Source organism: Rana temporaria, chromosome 2 (assembly GCF_905171775.1).
Source record: "Rana temporaria chromosome 2, aRanTem1.1, whole genome shotgun sequence".
Lineage (NCBI taxonomy): Eukaryota > Metazoa > Chordata > Amphibia > Anura > Ranidae > Rana > Rana temporaria.
Genome location: NC_053490.1, coordinates 36,971,371 through 36,990,505, shown reverse-complemented (window position 1 = coordinate 36,990,505; position 19,135 = coordinate 36,971,371). Strand labels below are relative to the sequence as shown.

Below are 19,135 nucleotides of genomic sequence, written 5' to 3'. Positions count from 1 at the left end.
TTTTTTTTTTTTTTTTTTTTTTTTTTCTCTCACACACACACACACACACAACTCACAACACAACTACTGATGCACCCAGGTGCCAATGTAGTACGCTATCTGGGGAGCACAATATGCACATGGCACAATAGAGGGGCCCCCCATTGTACAGAATACCCAGCAGACCCTGACGAGATGCTGTGGAGTTAGGAAGGGGCAGGTCGACCCCCCCCCCCCCCCCCCCCCCGTCTTGGGGAATGCATTTAATGACAATACAAGAAATGGAATGATACGATTGGTGAATATCTATAGAGAGGAAGCAGAGAGCTGCGAGCTGGAAAATTGAAAAAAAGTGGTCCCACTCTTTCCCCCTCTCGAACCCCCCTTTGATACCCAACAGTTGGGATATTACTGAACCTTCTCTTTCTTTTCTCCGTCTCCTTCCCCCTAGTGGGAAATGTGATTATAATTATATTTTTTGGATTGTACTTCACTCCCACCTCCATCTAGAGTTGGATAGTTGGAGAGTGGAGACCAATAAATGAGGGTGTGGTGAGGGATGGGGGGGAAGGGGGAGAAAGGGGCATAACAATAGAATAATGAAAGATAACCCTCTCGATATAAGGGGGGGGTACAATATAAAGTAATGGTATGGGCCATGGCTGTAACCTTCTATGTATGTATGTGTGTATGTGTATATGTGTATATATATATATGTATATATGTATATGTGAAATATGTTAAATGTTATGTGTTATAATTACTAGATAGTAGATATAGTAGGAATGTATGCTCACATTTCTGTAGGTCTTCCCCTTCCCTTTCTCTTATGGAGAGGGGGAACGAGCAGAAGAGAAGGGAAAGGGACTTGGCGATAGGAGTCACACTTGGGCCCCCACAATTGACAGAATGAAGGAACGTGAGAAGCCAGGGGGCAAAGGGAATTTTCTCTTTTCTTCAATTTTTATATTTTTTTTGGGAGAATTGGAAGGAAAATATGGGAATCATAGGGAGACCCGGAGCTTAGAGCTCGTGTTTTTTTTTTTTTTTTTTTTTTGGTTTGTTTGTGCTCCCTGTATTTCTCTCTCTCTACCCTATTCTACTGAAGGTGTCCCTATAAGTGGGATACTCTCTCATATCTTTTTTGTGTAAGCATTACATTTAAAAGGAAAGGAGAAGGAAAGGGAGGAAAGAGACTGGCACATAGGAGCACAACGGAAGGCCACCTATGGAGCACGCCCCCCAAACATAGGTTGACGCTCAAATACCGTTAATACGGTGAGTGTTTCCACTCTTATTAGCAGGATAGCTAATATTAGGAAAGGAGAATATCTCCTTTTTTTTTTTTTTTCTTCTCTTTTTTTTTTTTGTCCTTTTTATTTTTATTTTTTTTATTTTTTTTTATTTTTTTTCTGTTTTGTTCTTTTTACCCACTTTTACCAATCCCACCCCTCCCCCCCTCCTCCTTAATTGTCTGCCCTCTAGGTTTATGCTCTAAACTGATACAGGGAATATAGGAAGATAGATGGAGAAATTAAATGTACTATCAATAAATGCGAAGGGGTTGAACTTACCCGAAAAAAGGAGAATCCTCCTGCATGACCTACAACGATTAGGTATTGACGTTGCGTATATACAGGAAACACATTTTAGAGAAGACAAAACTCCGACATTAAAGAATAGGAAATACCCAATAGCATACCATGCGACAAATCAAGAGGCAAAGTCAAGGGGGGTGTCTATTCTGATAGCAGGGAGAATTCAATGGACATATGTAGACTCCATGAGAGATCCCAAAGGGAGATATTTATTCGTGAAGGGTAAAATAGGAGGAATAGGGGTAACATTCGCCACAGTGTATGTCCCAAATGAACATCAAGGAACCTTCCTAGACAAAACAATTAAACGCCTATTAGAATTCACAGAAGGACATTTGATTATGGGAGGAGACCTGAATATTCCCTTAGATCCCAAAGAGGATACCTCATCGGGAAAGTCATCCACATCTTTCAGTGTGAGAAATCATATTATGCAAACTCTGTATAAAAGTCAACTGATTGATATATGGAGGCTGCTACACAATAAAGAAAGAGACTACACGTTCTACTCTGCACCACATAAAATATACTCCCGGATAGATCTTTTCCTCATTCCACATGCCCAATTACACTCTGTACAGTCGACTAAAATTGGATCAATTACATGGTCGGACCATGCCCCGATCTTCCTGGTATATGAGTTAAAAGATTTAAGACAGTCCAGACCAAACCAGTGGAGACTAAATGAAAGCCTGTTGGAAGATAAGGAGGTCCTAGAAGATGTAATTAAAGAATTGAGGTTTTATTTCAATTCTAATGACATACCAGAGTGCGACCCTGGAATCATATGGGAAGCACACAAGGTGGTTATTAGAGGTGTGTTAATTAAACATGGATCTAGGATCAAAAGGAAACGTACTGAAAAGTTAAACAGGCTATTAAAGGAGCTAGCCATCTTGGAAGGCAAACATAAGCAAACATGGTCAACAAATGTAGAGAAAGAACTAGCTAGTAAAAGAACTGAAATCACAGATCTCCTGTACTATAAAGTAAAAGCGGCAATGCAGAGATGCAAAAAGGCTGAATACGAGTCAGGGAATAAGTGTGGGAAAAGACTGGCGAGGCTACTAAGAGAACAGAAGCTGAGTAACTATATTCCACATATTAACTCACCCAAGAAACACAAGGTTACAAAACCAAATGATATAACGAAGGAGTTCCAGGAATACTATAACTCTCTTTACAATATACAGAGCAAGCCCCCGACTAGAGAACAAATTGATTTGTATCTAACAGAATCCGCAATACCAAGACTTTCAGAAGAGGATAGACAGAAATTAGATGACGTTATAACCGAGGAGGAAATTAAAGTAGCAGTAAGCATAATGAAAAGGGGGAAAGCCCCGGGACCTGATGGCTTTACAGGTCAATATTATAAAATTCTGTTTCCCTCGATATCAGGATATATGGTTAAACTATTTAATGCCTTAGGGACATCGGCCAGTTTAGCCAAAGATACCCTGCTAGCATATATCTCGGTGATACCAAAAGAGGGGAAAGACCCAGCCCTATGTGGAAGCTACCGACCAATTTCGTTATTAAATTCGGACGTGAAGATTTTTGCCAAGGTCTTAGCAAACAGGATACAACAACATATCCCAGACTTAATAAATCTGGACCAGGTGGGATTTGTCCCTACCAGGGAAGCACGAGATAACACAATCAAGGCAATTAACCTGGTGCAGTTAGCCAACTCAACACAGACGCAATGCGTATTTCTCAATACGGACGCAGAGAAGGCCTTTGACAGGGTGAGGTGGAGTTACATGAGGGCAGTCCTAAAATATGGCGGCTTTGGGAACAAAATAATACAGTGGATATTCTCCATGTATTCAGGCTTAACAGCCCAGGTACGGGCCAATGGAATTCTGTCCGAGCCCCTCACAATCTCAAATGGGACAAGACAGGGCTGCCCTCTGTCTCCACTTCTATTTGCCCTGTCACTAGAGCCCTTTTTGTGTACGCTACGAGCAAACTCTAATATTTCAGGCATACAAATAGGGAAGAACCACTGTAAAATTACAGCCTATGCAGACGATATGTTGTTCAGTCTTACAAACCCGTTGATTACAATTCCAGAATTAATGAAGGAATTTGAGAGATACGGATCTTTATCGAACCTACGTATCAATTTTAATAAATCGGAAGCGATGGGGGTAAACGTCCCACATATAGCGATAAACTATCTAAAACAAAAATTTAAGTTTAAATGGACTGACAATGCTCTGACATACCTTGGTATACAATTAGCAGGGAAGGTGGAGAAGATCTTTGAGCTGAACTTCCCACCCCTCTTACAGAAAGTAAAGATCTTATTGGATAAGTGGAACCAGGGTTTTCATAGCTGGCTAGGACGCTGCAATATTATTAAGATGAACATACTCCCGAAAATCTTGTATTTATTACAAACATTACCAATACATATCCCATCAAAGTATTTTAAACAGTGTCAGAGAGTGATCTTTAAGTTCATATGGGCACATAAGAACCCCCGGATACATAGGAAACAACTAATGAGCACTAAGCAGCAGGGAGGACTGGGAGTCCCAGATATAAGGAAATATTATTACGCAACACATCTGAACAGGCTAATAGACTGGAATAGGCATTCAGATACGAAGCTATGGGTACAAATCGAACAGGCGCAATTCAAAACACCTCTAGAAAGAGCACCGTTGTGGTTTGCCTCACTCCCTAAAGAAATGAATAAAAATCCAATAGTGGGTAACACGGTGAGGATCTGTGCAGCAGCACTACCTATGATGGGCATCGAGCCCAGGACCTCCCGACTATACCCAGTGATAGGTAACCCCCTCTTCCCATCGGGATACGAAGACTGAGTATTCCGGCAGTTGAGAAAAAGAGAGTGTATACAAGTAGCAAGGTATATCCACATGGGAAGATGGGTAACCATAGCGGAACTGATGGAAATAGGAAATGTATTCCGTTTGAAATTCTGGAATGCACTTCAGATAGTTCACTTCCTGAACACTTTGCCAAACCCAGAGAGCTTTGAGAGACCACTCATGAAATTTGAGAAAATATGTAACGAACAAGGAACATTACTACATAGTCTTTCAATAAGCTATGAGTTATTAGTACGATCAGGAGGTGGCCCTCTGAGGTGCGTTCAGGAATGGGAAAGGGAATTGGAGAAGTCCTTCAGTTCGGAACAGCGACAATGTATATACAGGCGAACACATGAAACATCAATATGTGTGAGAATACAAGAGACAAACTATAAGATCTTCACAAGATGGTATAGGACACCAGAAAAGTTAAGCAAAATGTTTGCAGAGGTATCAGATAAATGCTGGAGGTGCCAGAGAAGCAAAGGAACGATGCTACATATATTCTGGGAGTGCCCAATGCTAAGGAGTTTTTGGGCAGAGATTAAAAGTGCTTTACAGTTTTGCTCAGATTATGAGATTCCAGAAGATCCGGAATTCTACCTTCTGCATTTAAACCAAATACCAGAAAAAGCCTATAGGGAAATGACTATATGCCATCTATTAGATGCCGCTAAGGCCTGTATAACGAAGAGGTGGAAGTCACCAGTCCCACCAACAGCGGAGATGTGGATATGTAAAGTTAGGGAAATAAGCAAATTAGAAGAGTTAGTCCTGACAACACAATATAAAAGGGAAAAATATTTAAGAACTTGGACTCCCTGGAAGTCCTATATGGACCACAGGGGGGAAGGTTAAGGGGGATAAGGCTGAATGGTATAGAAGGAGCCCGGGAACTTGGATTGGGTATATGTGGGATTTAATGAGAAACCACAGAAATATGGAGAAGGGTCGGAGGAGAGGGAAGCAGGGTGGGTTGTTTTTTTTCGTTTTTTTTTCTTTTCCCTTTCTTCTTCTTTCTCTCTCTGGGATGTTTGGGAAGGGGAGAGATATGTAAGAAGGAGATATATGTTTGATTTTGACAACAAGGTTAAAGGGGATGTATAATAATAAGATGGACTGTGACTGTTGTTTTGTAATAATGTTCTGTTATGTATTTTTTTTTTTTTTTATATATATATATGTGTTGTACTGATTTGTTTTAAAATAAAAAAAAGAATTATAAAAAAAAAAAAATACGTCGGCGTAAGTGTTACCTGAATCCAGGCCTATGAGTTAATCGAATGATCGATCGTCCACAAAGTTGTGTATCATGATGTAAGTGAGAATGGTTGTTCATTTATAAAAAAAAAATCACGCAACCGCAAACTAGCATAGTAGAAGAGGAAGTGATGTTGTATAGTAGAGTTGTCCCGATACCACTTTTTTAGGACTGAGTACAAGTACCGATACTTTTCTTCATGTACTCGCCGATACCGATACTTTTTTTTACATGTGTCCCCAAATGCAGCCATGTCCCCCCACACATATGCAGCCATGTCCCCCACACATATGCAGCCATGCCCCCCCCATATATGCAGCCATGTCCCGTCCCCCCATATGCAGCCATGTCCCCCCCCCATATGCAGCCATGTCCCCCCCCCCATATGCAGCCATGTCCCCCCACATATGCAGCCATGTCCCCCCCATATATGCAGCCATGTCCCCCCCATATATGCAGCCATGTCCCCCCCCATATATGCAGCCATGTTCCCCCCCCCATATATGCAGCCATGTCCCCCCCCATATATGCAGCCATGTCCCCCCCCATATATGCAGCCATGTCCCCCCCCCCCCATATATACAGCCATGTCCCCCCCCCATATATGCAGCCATGTCCCCCCCCATATATGCAGCCATGTCCCCCCCCATATATGCAGCCATGTCCCCCCTTATATATGCAGCCATGTCCCCCCCCATATATGCAGCCATGTCCCTCCCATATCCAGCCATGTCCCCCCCCCCCATATATGCAGCCATGTCCCCCTTACCTTACATGCTGCCGCGCCGCTTGGTTAATACAGGCGGGGAAGATTACAGCTTGCATTTGAATAGCTGTAGTCTATCGCGCTGCGTATAGACACTCCCCCTTGCTCGGGATTGGACAGTTCACCCGAGCAAGGGGGAGTGTCTATGCGCGGCGGGAAAGACTACAGCTATTCAAATGAAAGGTGTAATGTTCCCCGCCTGTATTAACCGAGCGGGGATGCGGCGTAGCGGCGGGGGAGTATTCTATTTTGGTATCGGGGGTATTTGCGGGAGTACAAGTACTCCCGCAAATATCGATACTAGTATTGGTATCGGGACAACCCCCAATGTATAGTGTAGGGTCGTTCTTTTCTTCCAATCATGTGCAGTTTCTTTTTTTCTATTTGGTTATTTCTGTACGATTACTGTACACATTGAAGGAAAATCGGTCGTTGTTTTGATAAAAAAAAATTAACATGCTCCTCCAGGTTTCTTCTTTTTTTTTTTGTCCGAACAGTTGGAATTGGCTGTTGAAACACTATACCAGGGGTCTCCAAACTTTTCAAACAAAGGGCCAGTCTACTGTGCTTCAGACTTTAGGAGGGCTGGATTGTGGCCAGTGGGGGTAGAAAAAGTCCTGGGCCCAACATCAGTGAGAATAAATATGGCCTCGGGGGTTGGTGGTCAGCAGGATGGGTAGTGCCCCATTATTTGTATTAGTAGGAGGAGGAGTATTCCATCATTGGTATCAGTGGAAGAAATGGTGCCCCATTGCTAGTGTCAGTGGGAGGAATAGTTCCTCATATCATTTGGAGGAATAATGCCCCAAGGGCCGGGTAAAGGCTTGCAAAGGGCCACATCTGGCCCTCGGGCCGCAATTTGGAGACCCTGCACTATACTAACGAACAGATAATCGACTGATTTGTTCCTCGTATGGAAATTTTCATACGATTTTCTTATCATGTATACGGGCCTTTAGCAAAGAGAGCAACCACTACTAAGTAGATGAAATCCAATGCAATACTTTTAGTCCCCGTTCACACCTAGGCGTATATATACGCCTGTAGTGCGACGCCGCAGCCGCCCCTGAGACGCCAGAGGGATGATTTACCATGCACCTCTATGGAGATGGTTCACATCTCTACGCCGTACGCCTGCCGCCTGAAAACAAGTCCCGGACCCTTTTTTCAGGTGGCGTTCGGCATAGGAGATGTGAACCATCTCCATAGAGGGGGTGAAGGCTGCATTCACAATCGCAGCGTTTTGTCGCTGCACAAAACGCCGCGATTTTGTACGCCGAGGTGTGCATGCAGCCTTAAACTCTTGTTTAACCACTTGCCGACCGCTGGCCGTCATATGACGTCCTCGGCTTTGTGGTGGTATATCTGAATGATGGGTGCAGCTACAGGCATCAGTCAGATATTTGCATTTTCAGCCGGCGATTCCCTCCACCATAAGAACGATCATAACGGCTGTTCCACCGCTTGATCGTTCTTACGGGCAGCGAGACGTCCACCCGCCACCCTCCGGTGCTTCTCCCGTCTCACCTGTGCAATCGGTGAGTCGGAGAACAAATTCGCCGGCCCCGGATGTTCATCATAGAGATTTCCAGCAGACCAGATGGTCTCTATGATCGTTGGAGGCCGGGCGCGATGTTATGACATCACACCCAGCCTCTGCATTCAAAAAAACTGCGCCGCTTCGGCTGTGAAGCGGTGATCGTTTTTTTATTTTAGACTTCCCAGCCTAGAGGTAAGATGTGGGGGTCTTATTGACCCCCCATATCTCACTGTAAAGAGGACCTGTCATGCTATATTCCTATTACAAGGGATGTTTACATTCCTTGTAATAGGAATAAAATAGGAATAAAAGTGATCACATTTTTATTTTTATTTTTTAAAGTGTCAAAATACATTGTTGTAAGTAAAATTAACAATACGTTTTTTTTTTTTTTTAAAGTGTCCCTGTGTACTCGCACGCAGAAGCAAACGCATACGCAAGTCCCACCCACATATGAAAACGCTGTTCAAACCACCTATGGGGATTTTTAAGTACCGAAGTTTGGCGCCATCCCACGAGCGTGTGCAATTTTGAAGTGTGACATGTTGGGTATCTATTTACTCAGCGTAACTTCATCTTGCACATTATGCAAAAAAAATGGGCTAAATTTACTGGTTTTTTTTTTAAACATGACTGCCATTGTATTCTCTAGGGCCTCTGCTAAAAAAAAAAATATAATGTTTAGGGGTTCTATGTAATTTTCTATCAAAAATGTTTTAGATTTTTTACATGTTGGAGAGAAGTGTCAGAATTGGCCTGGTTGTTAAGTGGTTAAGTAACGGAAATGTTCTTGCTGTCCACTAGAGGGCGCTCTACGACTGCTTAGAATGCAAAGGGAAAGAAAAAAAAAACGGAGGCGTAAACTCGAAAAAATTTTGTCATACGTGAACACGACTTAAGATGAATTATATTGATGATAAACTTGCTGAAACTCTGTATGTGACATTTTTCGATGGTACCTTTTCATTTTGCTTTTATATATTTTCTGGAATGTGGCGATGACTATAATATAATCTTTTAAAAAATGTTTTTTTTTTTCTTTCAGTCAGGATGTAAAAAAATTACATTGTGTGTTCTTTTTTTTTTTTTTTTAACCACTTGAAGGCGAGGCATTTTAATAATGTAATAATCTGTATTTTGTTGCTAGAAAATTACTAAGAACCCCTAAAAATTATATAATTATTTTAACCACTTAAGCCCCGGACCAAAATGCAGGTAAAGGACCCGGCAAGTTTTTGCGATTCGGCACTGCGTTGCTTTAACTGACAATTGCGCGGTCGTGCGACGTGGCTCCCAAACAAAATTGGCGTCCTTTTTTTTCCCCACAAATAGAGCTTTCTTTTGGTGGTATTTGATCACCTCTGTGGTTTTTATATTTTGCGCTATAAACAAAAATGGAGCGACAATTTTGAAAAAAATGCAATATTTTTTCATTTTTGCTATAATAAATATCCACCAAAAATCTATAAAAAAAAAGTTTTTTATTCCTCAGTTTAGGCAGATACGTATTCTTCTACCTATTTTTGTTAAAAAAAAACGCAATAAGAGTTTATCGGTTGGTTTGCGCAAAATTTATAGAGCCAGATTCATAAAAGAGATACGACGGCGTATCTCTGAGATACGATTTGTCATGTTCATAGAATCAGTTACGCATAGATCTCCCTTAGATCCGACAGGTGTAAGTGACTTACACCGTCGGATCTTAGGCTGCAATTCCAGGCCGGCCGCTAGGTGGCGCTTCCATTGCGGTCGGCGTAGAATTAGCAAATGACTAGTTACGACGATTCACGAACGTACGCTTTGCCCGTCGCTGTAAATTTTACATTGTTTCCGTAGAGATTAACGCGGCGTAAAACTAAACCTGCCCTGATCTAGCCAATGTTAAGTATGGTCGTCGTTCCCGCGTCGAAATTTGAAATTTCACGTCGTTTGCGTAAGTCGTCCGTAAATGGCGCTGGACGCCATTTACGTTAACGTCGAAACCAATGATGTCCTTGCGACGTCATTTAGCGCAATGCACGTCTGGAAATTTTAGGGACGGAGCATGTGCAGTACGTTCGGTGCGGGAACGCGCCTAATTTAAATGGTCCCCGCCCCATTTGAATTAGGCGGGGGGAATTACGCTACGCCGCCGCAAGTTTACAGCAAGTGCTTTGTGAATCAAGCACTTACACTGAAAACTTGCGGCAGTGTAACGTAAATGTAATACGCTACGTCGCCGCAGCGTAGGGCGATTCTACCTAAATCTGGCCCATAGTGTTTACAAAATAGGGGATAGTTTTATTGAATTTTTTTTACTACTAATGGCGGCGATCAGCATTTTTTTTCGTGACCGCGATATTATGGCGGACACTTCGGACAATTTTGACACATTTTTGGGACAATTGTCATTTTTCACAGCAAAAAATGCTATAAAAATGCATTGTTTACTGTTAAAATGACAATTGCAGTTTGGTAGTTAACCACTAGGGGGCACTGAAGGGGTTAAGTGTGACCTCATCTGTGTTTCTAACTGTAGGGGGCGGGGCTGGACGTGTGACGTCATTGATCACGCTTCCCTATATCAGGGAACACACGATCAATGACAGCGCCACAGTGAAGAACGGGGAAGCTGTGTTTACACACAGCTCTCCTCATTCTTCAGCTCTGGGGACCGATCGCGGGACTCCAGCGGCAATCGGGTCCCGTGGTCACGGAGCTTCGGACCAGGTCGCGGGCGCGCGCCCGCGACCCACGGCTGGGCACTTAAAGAGGATGTACAGGTACGTGCTTGTACCCAGCCGTGCCATTCTGCCGACGTATATGTGCAGGAGGCGGTCCTTAAGTGGTTAAAGCAGAGGCCCTAAGGAATAAACAGAATTGCAATTTTTTATTTATGTCACATGGTATTTGCGCAACAGTTTTTCAAACACAATTTTTTTTTTTTTTTGCCCATCATCAGTGCGGTGTAAGGAAACCACCACTATAGAGGGATGTGCTTTGTTCATAGTTCATGTCTGAGGTTTACAACCACTTTAAGGGTGGTTCACTCTCTCCTTGGAATTTTGTTTACATTTATTTTTCCCCTTCCAGTTCACTCAGAAAATGTTGGACAACTTCTATAATTTTGCGACATCGTTTGCCATATCCCAGACACAGATGACACCTAACCCTTCAGAAGTCTTCATACCAGCCAATGTGGTCCTCAAATGGTAAGGAAAACCTGTAAAACGTGTGTGTGTGTGTGTGTGTATGTGTATATATATATATATATATATATATATATATATATATATATATATATATATATATATATATATATATAAAATCAGGGCTCGACAAATCCCGGTCGCCATGGCGACTAGAAAAAGTTTCCTGGCGACTTGGCTTGGAAGGTGGGCAAAAAAAAAAAATATATATATATATATATATATATATATATATATATATATATATATATATATATATATATATATATATATATATATATATATATATATATATAATTTTTTTTTTTATTTTTTTTTTATTTATTTATTTGTGAGCTGGCGCCATCTGGTGGTGGCCGTTGGTATTACAAGTTAAACAGTAATTCTAATGTCATTTTTCACTATTTTCACTGCCATCTTCTTAAAGGGGATACGTTACGCCGCCGTAATTGTTCATGAATCTGGCCCTATAACTTTTGCACAAACTAATCAATAAATGATTATTGAGATTTATTTTTTATTTATTTATTTTTTTTACCAAAAATATGTAGAAGAATACGTATCGGCTTAAACTTAGGGAAACATTTTTTTTTTATATATATATATTTTTGGGGGATATTTATTATAGCAAAATATTTTTCAAAATTGTCGCAGAGGTGATCAAATACCACCAAGAGAAAGCTCTACTTGTGGGAAAAAAAGGACGCATTTTGTTTGGGAACCACGTCGCATTGTCAGTTAAAATGTTTTTTTGTTTTGTTTTTTTATGGACAAAAACGTGTTGTGGGTTACTGCTTTAGTCGCGTTTTGGCATCTGAAACGTGGAAATCTTCTGCGTCTGAACCCATTTTTTTGCTTTCAAAGAAATGTGGTTAAACGCAACTGCCTAAAAACGGCAATAAACGAGACTGTGTACATGGTCACATAGGATAACATTGGATGTGTTCAGGGGCAGTTGGAAAAAGCGTCCAACTGCCTCTAAGGCTCGGTTCACACGGCTGTGCTGAAAATTTGTTCTGTTTTTTTTTGTCCTGTGTGAGGTGCGATTTTTTTTTTTTTTATTTTTTTTTTTTTTTTTTTTTTTTTTTACCGCAAATTTCAGGAGTTGGACATTCTGCGATTTAATGTTTTAGCCAATGAAAACTTAATGTAAATTTTTTTTTTTAAAAAAGTGTTAACTTCCTGTGTACTTGCTGGTTTTTGTGGAGAGTAGTGTGGTGAAATTCGCACATATGTGAACCATCAATGCGATTCCAGAATGATTTACTTTGATGTCTATGGAGACTAAATTCGCAACGCTGTAAACTCTCACAAGACCCTTTTTTTTTTTTTTTTTTTTTTATCGCATTCGTAGAAGAATCGCAATGCATGTATGTGAATGACTGTCATTGAAAACGGTGGCCCAGATTCACGTAGAATCGGGAAAATCTGCGGCGGCGTAACGTATGACATTTACGTTACGTCGCCGCAAGTTTTACGGGCAAGTGCTTGATTCACAAAGCACTTGCCTGTAAAGTTGTGGCGGCGTAGCGTAAATCCCCTGGCGCAAGCCCGCCTAATTCAAATGATCCGGGTAGGGGGCGTGGATCATTTAAATTAGGCGCGTTCCCGCGCCGAACGTACTGCGCATGCCCCGTCCCTAAAAGTTCCTGACGTGCATTGCGCTAAATGACGTCGCAAGGACGTCATTGGTTTCGATGTGAACGTAAATGGCGTCCAGCCCCATTCACGGACGAGTTACGCAAACGACGTAAAATTTTCAAATTTCGACGCGGGAACGACATCCATACTTAAAATTGGCTGCGCCTCCTAATAGCAGGAGCAACGTTACGACGAAAACGACTTACGCAAACGACGTAAAAAACTACCGCCGGGCGCACGTACGTTTGTGAATCGGCGTAAGTAGGTAATTTGCATACTCTACGCTGAAAACTACGGGAGCGCCACCTAGCGGCCAGCGTAAGAATGCACCCTAAGATACGTCGTATCTTAGGCTAATGTCGGCGTATCTAGCTTTCTGAATACAGAAAGTAGATACGCCGGCACTGATTTGAATTTACGCGGCGTATCTATGGATATAGTGGCAAGTGCTTCCGCGCTAATATGAATCCTTAATAATCAATACCTCAAACAAAATGTATACAGTGCAGCAAAACCTAGCAGTGTTTACCATACACAAAAACAGGAATCAAAATAGTGAAAGTGATTCTGCGCAACGTATCTCACATCGCAGTGACACACAAAATTTAAAACACAAAAAAGTGAAACACGATAAAAATCGAAAAAAATATATAAATAAAATAAATAAATTCAGTGCAATATCAGTGATATAAGAGAGATAATCCCACTAAAATATAAAAACAAACTATATAAGTGTAAACCAGAGTCCAAACTGGGAACCAAATATATAGTCAGTAGAGTGATGTGAAAAAGAGGGCAAGTCCTTAAGTGTAAATAAATAAGCAAATAGATATAACAAATAAAGGCTGCCGGATGAAAGGTTAGACGATGCTGAATCCAGTGAATACAATGGCAAGTAGATGATGGAATATATCCTTCACTAGGCTCTCAAGCCTCTTACCTTCAGGAAGGTGTAAATCAGCATTAGATCTCTCACACAGTGGCAATCCTCTATAGATGGCACATAATATATAACACTTGGACTTCAATAAAATGGCGGCGATACTATTTCCGTTTCCTTAGATACATAAACAATAGAATGCTCGCCAATCAGATGCCCCAGATGAAGACACGTGACCCTGTGTCGTAACGCGTAGGGATTGGCGTACACCTGGAGTGACGTAAGCCGGCGCTGTGAACGCCGCTCATTTTAAAATTGCTGCACGTCTGTTTTTAATTGTAAGCACGGATTTTTCTTTTAATAAAGTACACCCTAATTTACTGTACTTCACCATCGGAGGCTCCTCTGTTCTGTTTCTCTCCTTTTATCTATTTGGGCGGAGTACTATATGGATCTTTAAAAGAGACGTGGTGCCAGCTCAAGGGGCGAACGGACAGGAAACCATCTATAGAGGATTGCCACTGTGTGAGAGATCTAATGCTGATTTACACCTTCCTGAAGGTAAGAGGCTTGAGAGCCTAGTGAAGGATATATTCCATCATCTACTTGCCATTGTATTCACTGGATTCAGCATCGTCTAACCTTTCATCCGGCAGCCTTTATTTGTTATATCTATTTGCTTATTTATTTACACTTAAGGACTTGCCCTCTTTTTCACATCACTCTACTGACTATATATTTGGTTCCCAGTTTGGACTCTGGTTTACACTTATATAGTTTGTTTTTATATTTTAGTGGGATTATCTCTCTTATATCACTGATATTGCACTGAATTTATTTATTTTATTTATATATTTTTTTCGATTTTTATCGTGTTTCACTTTTTTGTGTTTTAAATTTTGTGTGTCACTGCGATGTGAGATACGTTGCGCAGAATCACTTTCACTATTTTGGTATCTATGGATACGCCGGCGTAAATTCTATCTGAATCTACCCCAGTGACTTTATGGATGAAATGCGAATTTAGAATGTTTTTTGACGCATCACATTCGTTATGAACTCGCATCAGTGTGAACCGGGCCTTAACGTATGTTTTGCAGAGTCCCCATCTACCTGGGGCCTAAGGTCCCTTTCACACAGGGCGGATCAGTATTGATCCGCCTCCGTATGCTCCGTTTGCTCAGAGGGGATCGCTCCGTTGATCCCCGCTGAGCCGGCGGATGACAGGGCGGTCCCCGCACACTGTGCAGGAACCGCCCTGTCTTTCCTCCGCTCTCCCCTATGGGGGGATCGCATGAACACGGACCGCCTGTCCGTGTTCATCCGATCCGCAGACGGAAGGAAAAATAGGGTTTTCTTGCGTCTGCAAAATCGGGTCTTTGCGGAGGCGGACGAGATCGGGTGTCAGCGGATGTTCATCGCTTACATCCGCGATCTCATAGGGACCAATAGTATGTCCCTTTTTCATACGCAAACAGATGGATCTAACAAGTGCAGAGAGTTCTCACAGCTGGAAGAACAAAATCCAGGCAGTCTGTCAAGTTTTAATACAAAATGTGAATAAGTGGAAACAAAGTATCTTTTCGTTCTTTTCTCAAAGGAAAGAACTCCAGCGTGTAGATGAAGGAAGTTTAACCATTTAAAGACCAAATCTTTTCTGAAATGTTGTTGTAAAAAAATTATTTTCTGCTAGAAAATTACCGTATTTATCGGCGTATAACACGCACCCTAACTTTAAGAGGAAAGTTTCAGGAAAAAAACTTTCCACAGCCCCCTGCGTATAACACGCAGGCACAGTTTCCCCTCTATTTTCAGGGTAAAAAAGTGAGTGTTCTACGCCAATAAATACAGTACTTGGAACACCCAAACCTAGAGACCCTAGAGAATAAATTGGTGGTTGTTGCAATGTTTTATGTCGCACGTATTTGTGCAACGGTTTTTCAAATGTAATAAAAAAAAAATACACTTTAATGAATTTAAAAAAAAAAACAACAACAGTTAGCCCAATTTGTTTTTGTGGAAGAAGATGTTACATCGAGAAACAGAATCGTTTATTCTAAGCAAAAAAAATTGTGATTCTCATTTTAGCCAGAATCGTGCAGCTCTAGGCTGCAGGTAAGCATTGAGGCTAAAAATGGGCATTGATCAGGCTGCAATAATGGGAGATGGGCGGCAGATGGGCATTGAGCAGGCTGCATTGATGGGAGATGGGCTGCAGATGGGCATTGATCAGGCTGCATTGATGGTAGATGGGCTGCAGATGGGCATTGATCAGGCTGCATTGATGGGAGATGGGCTGCAGATGGGCATTGATCAGGCTGCATTGATGGGAGATGGGCTGCAGATGGGCATTGATCAGGCTGCATTGATGGGAGATGGGCTGCAGATGGGCATTGATCAGGCTGTACTGATGGGCATTGATCAGGCTGCATTGATGGGAGATGGGCTGCAGATGGGCATTGATCAGGCTGCATTGATGGGAGATGGGCTGCAGATGGGCATTGATCAGGCTGCATTGATGGGAGATGGGCTGCAGATGGGCATTGATCAGGCTGCATTGATGGGAGATGGGCTGCAGATGGGCATTGATCAGGCTGTACTGATGGGCATTGATCAGGCTGCATTGATGGGAGATGGGCTGCAGATGGGCATTGATCAGGCTGCATTAATGGGAGATGGGCTGCAGATGGGCATTGAGCAGGCTGCATTGATGGGAGATGGGCTGCAGATGGGCATTGATCAGGCTGTATTGATGGGCTGCAGATGGGCATTGATCAGGCTGCATTGATGGGAGATGGGCTGCATTGATGGGCTGCAGATGGGCATTGATCGGGCTGCATTGATGGGAGATGGGCTGCATTGATGGGCTGCAGATGGGCATTGATCAGGCTGCATTGATGAGAGATGGCGAGGCTGCAGATGTCCATTGATTAGGCCGCATTGAGGCTCCAGATTGCCACTAATCAGGCTGAATTGATGGGCACTGACCCTTATTTTAATTCAAAGTTGTTGTTTTTTTTTTTTTAAATATGTTTTTTCCCTAAAACTTCCCTCTTAAAATGAAGGTGCGTGTTTTATACGCTGATAAATACGGTAAATTGATAATTAAAAAAAATAAAACAAGTGGTCGAGTCCTTTAATCTGTTTTTCTTGTCGCCTTGCAGGTACGAGAACTTCCAGCGGCGTTTGGCACAGAACCCCTTTTTCTGGAAGACGTAGAGCGGCTGCCTCCCTCACCGGCCTTCCCTAATTGGAAAGCTACATTTTGTGCCTCCCTTTAACACTTTCTTTGCTGGACCCCTTTTCCTGCCTCCCTTTTTCCTCCAGCAAGGAGTGTTTTTGAATGGCAGGCATCACACAGATCTCATTGGATGACTTTTTGGGGGCGGGGTCTGGCAGCTTTTTCTCAGTTGGCCCCCCTCACGCGTTTTCTCTCAGATATGTGCTGTTTTTTCAATAAGTATCTTACTAAACCTGTTTTAAGGTTCCCTTTTACTATGATCGCTTATCCGTCTTCGGCTGCCATTAAATTATTTGCTCTGAGAACAGATTTAGTTTTATTTTGGATGAGCATGTCAACTTTTGTTAGGATTAGAATATTTGGCCATTGAAATCCAATTACCAAGTGAAGAGTAAGCAGAAATGGTTACCAAATGTTTTCATTGATTAACTTTCCATCGTCCATCAGTGGATTAGTAAAGGTACTTAATGCAGGGCTCGACAAATCCCGGGCGCCAGGTCGCCATGGCGACTAGAAATAGTGTCCTGGCGACTTGGCTTGAAAGGTGGGCAAAAAAATAAAGAATTTTTTGGGTTTTTGTGAGCTGGCGCCATCTGGTGGTGAGCCGTTGGTATTACAAGTTATTACCACCAGATGTGAGCTGGCGCCATCTGGTGGTGGCCGTTGGTATTACAAGTTAAGCATTACAAGTTAAACAGCAATTCTAATGTCATTTTTCACAATTTTCACTGCCATCTTCTTCCCTCTAATTAGAACCCCCCAAACATTATATATATATTTGTTATCCTAACACCCTAGAGAATAAAATGGCGATCGTTGCAATACTTTCTGTTACGCCGTATTTGCGCAGCGGTCTTACAAGCGCACTTTTTTGAGAAAAAATTACACTTTTTTTAATTAAAAAATAAGACAACAGTAAAGTTATCCCCATTTTTTTTAATATTATGAAAGATAATGTTACGCCGAGTAAATTCATACCCAACATGTCACGCTTCAAAATTGCGTCCGCTCCGTGAATGCCGACAAACTTTTACCCTTTAAAATCTTCATAGGCGACGTTTAAAAAAATCTACAGGTTGCATGTTTTGAGTTACAGAGGAGGTCTAGGGCTAGAATTATTGCTCTCGCTCTACCAATCGCGGCGATATCTCACATGTGTGGTTTGAACACCGTTTACATATGTGGGCGCTGCTCACGTATGTGTTCGCTTCTGCGCGCAAGCTCGTCGGGACGGGGCGCATTTTTAACTTTTTTAGCTGGCTCCTAGATTCCAAGCAAATTTGTCAAACCCTGACTTAATGAAATAATTCAAGGTGCTGAAAGGTGTTTTTTTTTTTTTTTCTTTTTGTTTTTTTAACTGTGATAGTTTTATTAGCTTCTTGCTTTAAATATAAATTGGTGACTCCTCCACTATAACAAAAAAAACAAAAGCTGCTGATATCCATAAAGTATGCGCTACTAGAGGTGCCTAGAGTAGCTTTTCTTGCCTACCCCCTTGCCTGAATATTGGGTTTCTGATTGGGCAGAGCTTTGTCGCATTAAAGTGGACCTGAACTCAAAAAGTACAGAATGGCCATCTAAAAGGAAACTTCTAGAAATGTTAATTGCGCCTGAACAGTAACCTGAAAAGTCACCTTTCGTCTTAAAGCGGTGTTCCAGTCTTTTTCTGTTTCTCAGAATGGCACAGCTGGGCACAAGCATGTACCTGTACGTCCTCTTTAAGTGCCCAGCCCCGGGCGCGCGACCCGGTCCGAAGCTCCGTGACCGCGGGACCCGATCGCCGCTGGAGTCCCGCGATCGGTCCCCGGAGCTGAAGAACGGGGAGAGATGTGTGTAAACACAGCTTCCCCGTTCCTCACAGTGGCAGCTTCATTGATCGTCTGTTCCCTGATATAGGGAAACACGATCAATGATGTCCAGCCCCGCCCCCCTACAGTTAGAAAAACATATGAGGTCACACATAACCCCTACATCGCCCCCTAGTGGTTAACTCCCAAACTGCAATTGTCATTTTCACAGTAAACAATGCATTTTTATAGCATTTTTTTGCTGTGAAAATGACAATGGTCCCAAAAATGTGTAAAAATTGTCCGATGTGTCTGCCATAATGTCGCAGTCACAAAAAAAATCGCTGATCGCCGCCATTAGTAGTAAAAAAATTAAAAATAAAAATGCAATAAAACTATCTCCTA

At 42.1% G+C, this 19,135-nt stretch overlaps 1 protein-coding gene across 1 annotated transcript in view; it reads left to right on the top strand.

The window, feature by feature from the left end:
• The window catches only part of HIKESHI (heat shock protein nuclear import factor hikeshi), a 30,667-nt gene extending 13,417 nt beyond the window's left edge, over positions 1–17,250 (top strand). Inside the window, exons 4-5 of the mRNA XM_040340091.1 lie at positions 11,066–11,184; positions 16,867–17,250. Of these exons, the coding sequence (XP_040196025.1) occupies positions 11,066–11,184; positions 16,867–16,921 (174 nt within the window). The 3' untranslated portion in view covers positions 16,922–17,250. The remainder of the gene's footprint in view (positions 1–11,065; positions 11,185–16,866) is intronic.
• Positions 17,251–19,135: the final 1,885 nt, after the last annotated feature.